Genomic DNA, 7,500 nt, shown 5'->3' with positions numbered 1-7,500 from the left:
CAGTTTAAGTAGAAGGAGAATGTAATGAAGCCAGCACACTTAGCAGCAAATTGGAGCCAGTAAAAGTTTTGAAACTGTGGAAGTTAAATGTAGCTGGATGTATGGAAGTCACTGACAACCCTGCCGCAGCATCAACAGCTGCACCTTCACATGACAAGGTTCCTTCCTTAACTTGTAACCTTGTTATTTAACTAGGACCCGGATGAAACAGGTCTTCAATTTTCAGAATTATCTGAAATCAAAACAGTTTTCAAAAATACTAGCAGCTCAAGTTGATTCTGACCATTTGCCACAAAAGTCATAAATATTTAAATAAAGCAAAGCAAGATAATCACTAGGCTCGATTTCAAGCCATTCTGGGAGCGGTTGACATCCTCCTCCCAATGAACGGCTGGATCACTGGTCTGGAATTGTATTTTGTGCTTGCCAGGCAGGCGACTTTCTAATTGGAGGATACAATAATTGCCTGGACCAGTGATCCAGCCGTGTGTGCGTGGAGGAACGTGGGCGCACAGAACAGCTGGTCAGTCCAGCCAAGATGAATGACTTACTGTTTCCAGTAGTTCTGGTTACCATGGTTTTGCCGATTTGTCGGATGGTGAACATGGATGGTGCCTTGACATCGTACCAATCCTTCTTGGTAAAGGGATCGACACTGTCATTAGGTGCAAATCGAAAATGACGTGAGTTTAGGACGGAAAATTTATAATTATTATAATAAAATAAGAAGACCATGTTTCCATTTTAAAGTAACAAATCTGTCATTTCAAAACATATGTTTATTTCACGGTGAATTCTCTCCGTTGCTGATTACTACGAAGCCTTCGAAGAAAATCATGAACTGCTCATCCAATTAAATCCATCGTATACTCGTGCCATCCAACCATATTTCCCACATAAAATGCTTTTCAAATAGTAGATGAATGCACTTCCCGCAACGGAAATCAGTAAACAGCTTACATTTTCTTTTTAAGACCCTTCTTTCCCTTAGTCAGTCTCTTGTTTTTTCCTACCGCCATGATGAATGGTGCGGATCGAGCAGAAGAGGATTTACAACGGCCTCGCTCTGGAGTAAATCACCATCGCGGAAGAACGCTGACCATATAGTACCATTTTTTAAAGATGGCGGACGAAAGCATTGTGCTTGCCTGATTTCTTTTAACTTAATTTACTCCATGGAGAGCACTTTCGAAGTATTACCTTGGGAAAGCTATTCAAAGGAACAGGATTCTCTTGTTCACCAACTGTTTGGAAAGATCTCGAATGCTGAAGCTGACAAGACACCGTCACGGTTTTCTCGAGATGTGCTTGCTTTGAATGGACACGACAAGAGTAAGGTTAAGAGAAAGGGAGAGAAGCGAAAGGAGATCAATGACGATGGCGGAACAACAAAGCCAAAAGAGAAACGGAAGGACAAGATAGATAAGAGTAAGTTCAAATCTGGTCTTCTGATGATATCTCACCCAGAACGGACTCAAGATAAACAATCAGGGAGAACGAAGAATCACGAGGGAGTAACATATGCTGAAGGACCTGATCTTGAGGCACGTGTTGATAGTGTACATGAAAGTAACCAATCAGATAACAAGAAAATAAGGGACTTGCATGAAAACGAGAGTGAATCAACAAAAACAGCAACAGAAAAGCAGGAAAAGAAGCAAAAGAAGAGCAGAGCTAAAGTTGTTAATCAAGATTGCCAAGGGAGGACTGAATCTGCAAAACTGACTGCAAAATTGGATGAAAGTCGATCAACTCAAGCTTTTGAAAGTAAAGTGAAGAATTCCAAGAGAAAGAAGTCAAAAGATAAAAGGGAAGGTATTCAAGGGCAAAGCACAGAGAAAAGAAAGAAAACTGGAAATGACAAACAACAAGACTCTTTTGACATACGTATGACAAAAAATGGAAGTTTGGAGCTCCATAATAGATTTCCCGTCATCCCCAGCAAATTAACTGTTTCTGAAAAGATGACAAAGCAGTTGGAATCTTCAAGGTTTCGCTGGATAAATGAACAGTTGTACACCACGACAGGAGAGGAGGCTGTAGCTCTGTTCTCGGAAGACCCCAGCTTATTTGATATTTATCATCGGGGTTTCACTAATCAAGTGGGACTGTGGCCAGTCAATCCTGTTGATATGATTATTCAATGGTTGAGAAAAAGGTAAACCGAGGGGTCCCTGGGGGATCTTCAAAGGTCAGACAGAGTGAAAGCCCTTTTTGGATTCACTTGTAACATGTGTATCCTCTAACTTGTATTCCAGAGCTTCATCTGATGTGATTGCTGATTTTGGATGTGGAGAAGCAGTCATTGCTCAAAGTGTTAAAAATAAAGTTCATTCATTTGATCTTGTGGCAAAAAATGAGCTTGTAACAGCCTGCAACATGGCAAAGGTTCGTTTTAGCAAACAAGAAGTTTTCTTTGTCTACGTTCACATTTAGCCCAGGACTCTGATGTTTTTTACACATAGTTGTCCTTTAGCCTGTTGGAGCAATTTGCATTCTATAATTCCCACGGGTGCCAGTACACCTTTCCATCATTGATGAATTTGTTAACATTGAGGTGCGTGACATTGTAAAGCCCGCATTTGGTGGGACATATTGTCCATTCAGGACCTAGGAAAAAAAAACGGCTTTCCTCTCCAGTGTATGGCAAGCCAATTGTAGCAATATTCAATAAATGGCTATTTCAATTCAAAGAGAATTTAGAATACGAAACTTGCCTATTGAACTGAAATAGACTCTTTGAATTGAAATATCCATTTATTGAATATTGCTACAATTGGCTAGAGCCATACCAGTGAGTGCTATGAGCTCAATGGTTAAAGCATTTGAGAAGTGTTATGGAGGTCATGGCATTCAAAAATTTTGTACATGTTAGTGCTACACCATTGATCTGTTACTCATTGGTCTCACGACCTTTGTGACTATCTGAGCATAATCTGTTTGACCTTAGCGAAGATAGGGACCTGGTACTAGTTTGCTAAGATAGGGACCTGGCACTAATCAGCCCATGTTTGTTACGTTTCGACTCATTTCACTTTCGGCAGAGATCTCATGTATGTACCAACCACGAGTCCCTCGTATCATTCTGTGTGCATGCGACACAAGTTGACCTGTGTAAAGACCAATAAATTATTAATAAAACCAATGTACTTACGGAATGAATGGACTTCTCTTTAGTGCCAACCCTTCTGTACTCTGTCTGTCTGTACTTTTGAAAATTTGGTTTTACATGTATCTGATGCGCTGATGAAGGCAAATTAAAGCCACCGAAAATGTGGGGATACTAACCTTGTTACCTACACTAAGTATCATCTAATAATTAACCCTTTCACTCCCAAGAGTGACACTTATAGATTTTACTCTGTCTAACGCCAGACGATTTTACTCATCAATGGGGAACCCCACAGGAGTGAAAGGGTTAATCTGAAAATTTCCAGTTAATTGGTTGTGATGTTTTTTTTTTCAAATTCCATCTGCTCATGCACTGAAAATGTTAACACTGGAATACAGGGGTTTGTATTTTGGAGGTGTTTTTGTGTAATTCATCAAGTAGTGGTAATCGTTTCACATCTTTTAGCTTCAGTTATTCGTTTTTTAAGAGCCACCAGTAACATGTTAATACATTGTAAGACTGGGACAATGATATGGCTGAGTGGTCATGTGTTTATATTTTTATTTTCTCAGGTTCCTTTAAAGCCAGCTAGTGTTGATGTTGTTGTGTTCTGCCTTTCTCTAATGGGAACAAACCTTGTGGATTTCTTGAGAGAAGCCCATAGAGTTCTAAAACTTGGGTAACATGTTGTTTTATCCGGCTAAGTACATAGTTGTGCATTTTTCTGGTTGATTGTTGTAATGTAACTTCTGTGGGAAAGGTGCGCATAGGCCAAAAACGGAGATGTGGGGGGGGGGGGGGGTGGAGAGAAAATGGCGAGAGAGAAAAACTCTCTTTGTTTGCTTGCACCATCTTCCTTGCCTTTCTTTAAACTCAGCCAAGCCTTTGCTTGCCCATTTCTTCTCATGAATCAATCAAAAACTGCCTACCCTATTTAATGGTATCTATTCAAGTCAGTTGATCGTCTGTTTTCTTCCTCTCTTCTGCTTTTATAAGGACTGGGTGGTTTAGTGGTCAGCCTTAGGGTTGGTGGTTCCATTCCTGAAGAATTGTCAACCTCTTTGTATTTTATACCCTTCTCTTTGACACACCAAGGTTTTCCCAATTTAACTTGACTCTATGGGATGCAATTTGATCGTACTCCCCAAGTGTCCAATCAGAATTGAGTAATTTTCTTGTATTACATGCATAAGAGCACTAAACAGTGAGTAATACCTCCAAATGAAATGGTTGCAAAATTTGAGAGACATTAGATGAAACCCGACAGAGAGCACCTGCAGCTACATGTATTTCTCAAATTTGTCTTCCTTTTTTGAGAAAAAAAAAAGCTACTTGCCACTTAACCACTAGGCTCTATTGACCAGCCGTTTGGTGTTCCTGCGTTCCTCCACGCACACCACAGCTGGATCACTGGTCCAGCCAATTGTATTTTCCACCAATAAGAAAGTCGGCTGCCTGCCAAGTACAAAATGCAATTGATGGTTTACAAAATACATTTGTGATGGGTGCTACATCACAGACAAATGTCACGGACCAGTGATCCAGCCGTTCCTTGGGAGGAGGATGTTAACCACACTCACAAAACGGCTGGAAATCAAGCCTACTAATAACCACATGTCCCTTCAAATATTTTTAAAAGCATTCCAAGATTGAACAAGGGAGCCCTTTTGTTTGCAAACTTATTGATAACCCTCTGCATGGAGAATAAAATAGAGAATAGACATGTGCATCCTCCCTTTCTCTATATGGATAGGGCGCCTTTTCTTGATATGCCTTCTTTTATTGACATTTCAGTGGTTTTTTGAAAGTAGCTGAAGTGACAAGTCGCATTAGTGACACAGCAGAGTTTATCAAGTCATTGTCAAGACTTGGGTTTAAACTGCAACAACAGGTAACTATGAGAATCTTGCTTGAACAGGGATTAAAAAAACATACATATACCTGTACATGTAGAATATTCAGTAACTAACTTTTTTTAATTTACACATGAATTAGTACATGTATTAAGTAAACATGTGTACAGTCCGTAATCCAGCCTTTTGGCTGCAATGGATTTTTAATAAAGCTATCTACCTCTACCTCGTGTTTTGTTTATTTAATGAGAGTTGTTTGTTCTCCTAGGATACCTCAAACAAGATGTTTGTGTTGTTTGACTTCATCAAAGATAAGGAATCATTCAAGACTGTTTCATCAAAAAAGTTAGCTGGACTTAAGCTAAAACCTTGTATCTACAAAAAACGCTAGATGGTAAAATTAAGATATTGAAGAACTCAGCACCAATAAGATACTGAGCAACCACAGTATTTATTTGACTGCATGTTACAATACCAGTCAATGCCCACAGGTTACCCTTGCTCAATAAAAGTAACCCATGCTCATTGTGTCTCCCTCATTGGTTAGAGCATCTACCCAGTCTGATCTTAAAGGGTCGGGGATCAAATCCTATCTGGGATTCATATTTTCGCTAGGTCTACTCTTTCATCACATAGTCACTATTTAAACAATAGAGTGTTTCTGTCGAGGAACTATCAGCTGATCGTTGCCCCGCGGAAATTTGATGTTCTTAAAACAAATATTTGCCCGAGAAGCGAAGCCCACTTAAAAAACCCACTTAATGCAGATCAATCAAATATTTATTCATGCGTACAGGCTGTCACAAATATCAATAATTCGCAGCGTACATTGGCTAAAGAATAGCGTACAACTGTCAACTGTTTTTTCAGCGGACGACTACTATCCATCTGGGTATTTTCCTCGGACGGGCACTATGGGCTGATAGTGTCTCTCCGCGGACGAACACTATCGCGTCACGTGATCAATTTAAACCAATGAGAATCGGAGAAAATTTAGTGGTGAACTATAATGTGATATATCTTGGATATTTGGTGTACAGTGTACTTCTTAGAATATTAACCCATTCACTTCTCTGGTGCCCCAGGAAAATAACTTAATGTTTGCATTCAATGGAATCAGTAGTGTGCTGCTTGTTAAAATAAAAATTAAAACAACAGGACAATTTTCTAATTTCAGGTAAGATTATTTTATTTTAGAACTTAACTGATAAATGAGACGAAAAACAGGGCATTTAAACCAAATACCAGTTTCATTGAGTCTGAGCAAAGAAAAGATGCCAGCCAGCATGACATTTTAATGTTTTTCAGGAACACATAGCTTATAGACCACTTTTATAAATGGTGACCACATTTACTTTCTTTTTTACATATGTTAATTAGACCTACTTCCATCATTTTGAAAGAAAAATTCTCTTGAGGTTTGCTTGTCGTATCGAGGCTCGGAAGGCTTATTAGCATTTAAACAAGAGAGTATTTTATTTGGCCGGCACCAGATTCGGAAGTCAAAATCCCATTTCTTGCTTTGCTTTTTACTACCATAAGTCATATCTGCTGCAACAGTGATGAGGCCGTTAAAAAGAGCACAGCAACAAAGTGGGTTAAAATCAGCTAATTACAATGTCGAATGTGGCCAGTGTGCTATAACAAGCCATTGGAATTTGAACTTCAGTCTGCAAGTTTATGAAATGTCCAGTAATCTCTCTAATACAGGCTACTACATTCATTCATACAGCCCCTATTTGGAATCACGCATCTTATTGCATGAACATTTTTATTTACCGGTAAATAATAATTATTTAACCCATTGACAAACATCCTGTAGGATGCCCCCAGTTGACAAGCAAAATCTTTAAAGTCTCACTCCCAGGAGTCAATGGGTTAAATTAAAATGTATTATTTAATGTACCGTATTTTATATTAATAATGAATCCATCAAGAAAATGCAGGTAGACAATGAAGGAACCAGGTTTTAATACCAGTAATTACTGCTGTTTTTTATTTCTTCTTTCCCCTTGTGCTATCAAAATCCAATACAATAATATATTTGTTTTATTTGCTGCATAGTTACATGCCAATCAAGGTACACGTAGAAAAGAACTAAAGGATTAGAGAAAGGGTCTTTGTCAACTTTGATATTTGAATTTTTTACATTAAGTAGTAAATGACGGGATAACAAACATGTTTGTTGCCAGTTATTTTTACCTTACTGTAGAATAATCTTAATTAAAATAAGTTGCATGTAAAATATCCAAGATGCCTTAATAACTTTTTTTGGTAAATAGAACACCTTGAATCATTACCTTAACCCCAGTTCAGTGTAACTTGAGTGTAGTCCTTAGTACCCGATAGTAATTGTCTCTATTGTAATCTTTATTGTATGTTTGTCAATAAAGCAAAGAAAATCTTATGAATGCAGGTGTTTGCTTCCAGAGAAAATGTAGTGCTGTATTGGGATGTGAAACACAAATGAATATTGACAGTCACCATGAGAATGATTTGTGAGCTGACGTTTTCAGCAATAGCCCTCGTCAGAAT

The 7,500-nt window shown here is 38.5% G+C and overlaps 3 protein-coding genes across 3 annotated transcripts in view; 1 reads left to right on the top strand and 2 right to left on the bottom strand.

The window, feature by feature from the left end:
- LOC137999803 (small ribosomal subunit protein eS1) overlaps positions 1–1,083 on the bottom strand; it is an 18,462-nt gene extending 17,379 nt beyond the window's left edge. The window contains exons 1-2 of the mRNA XM_068845732.1: positions 961–1,083; positions 552–655 (exon numbers count right to left, since the gene is read on the bottom strand). Of these exons, the coding sequence (XP_068701833.1) occupies positions 552–655; positions 961–1,019 (163 nt within the window). The 5' untranslated portion in view covers positions 1,020–1,083. The remainder of the gene's footprint in view (positions 1–551; positions 656–960) is intronic.
- Positions 1,069–5,609, top strand: LOC137999802 (uncharacterized). The gene is made up of 5 exons (XM_068845731.1): positions 1,069–2,158; positions 2,259–2,388; positions 3,685–3,791; positions 4,907–5,003; positions 5,234–5,609. The coding sequence occupies exons 1-5, from the start codon at positions 1,176–1,178 to the stop codon at positions 5,354–5,356; spliced, it is 1,440 nt and encodes a 479-aa protein (XP_068701832.1). The 5' UTR covers positions 1,069–1,175; the 3' UTR covers positions 5,357–5,609.
- A 1,323-nt stretch (positions 5,610–6,932) lies between these two features.
- The window catches only part of LOC137999801 (tripeptidyl-peptidase 1-like), a 2,635-nt gene continuing 2,067 nt past the window's right edge, over positions 6,933–7,500 (bottom strand). Inside the window, exon 1 of the mRNA XM_068845730.1 lies at positions 6,933–7,500. This exon is cut by the window's right edge and continues 2,067 nt beyond it. The gene's annotated coding sequence lies outside the window, so the exon portion shown is untranslated.

Source organism: Montipora foliosa, chromosome 4, assembly GCF_036669935.1.
Source record: "Montipora foliosa isolate CH-2021 chromosome 4, ASM3666993v2, whole genome shotgun sequence".
In the NCBI taxonomy this organism is placed as follows: domain Eukaryota; kingdom Metazoa; phylum Cnidaria; class Anthozoa; order Scleractinia; family Acroporidae; genus Montipora; species Montipora foliosa.
Note: the sequence above shows the minus strand (reverse complement) of the source record. Positions and strands in the feature narration are given on the sequence as shown.

Coding starts and splice junctions, on each gene's coding strand:
- LOC137999802 (XM_068845731.1), top strand. CDS start 1,176: ATGGAGAGCACTTTCGAAGTATTACCTTGGGAAAGCTATTCAAAGGAA. Junction 2,159..2,258: donor ATTCAATGGTTGAGAAAAAG/GTAAACCGAGGG, acceptor CTTGTATTCCAG/AGCTTCATCTGATGTGATTG. Junction 3,792..4,906: donor CATAGAGTTCTAAAACTTGG/GTAACATGTTGT, acceptor TTGACATTTCAG/TGGTTTTTTGAAAGTAGCTG.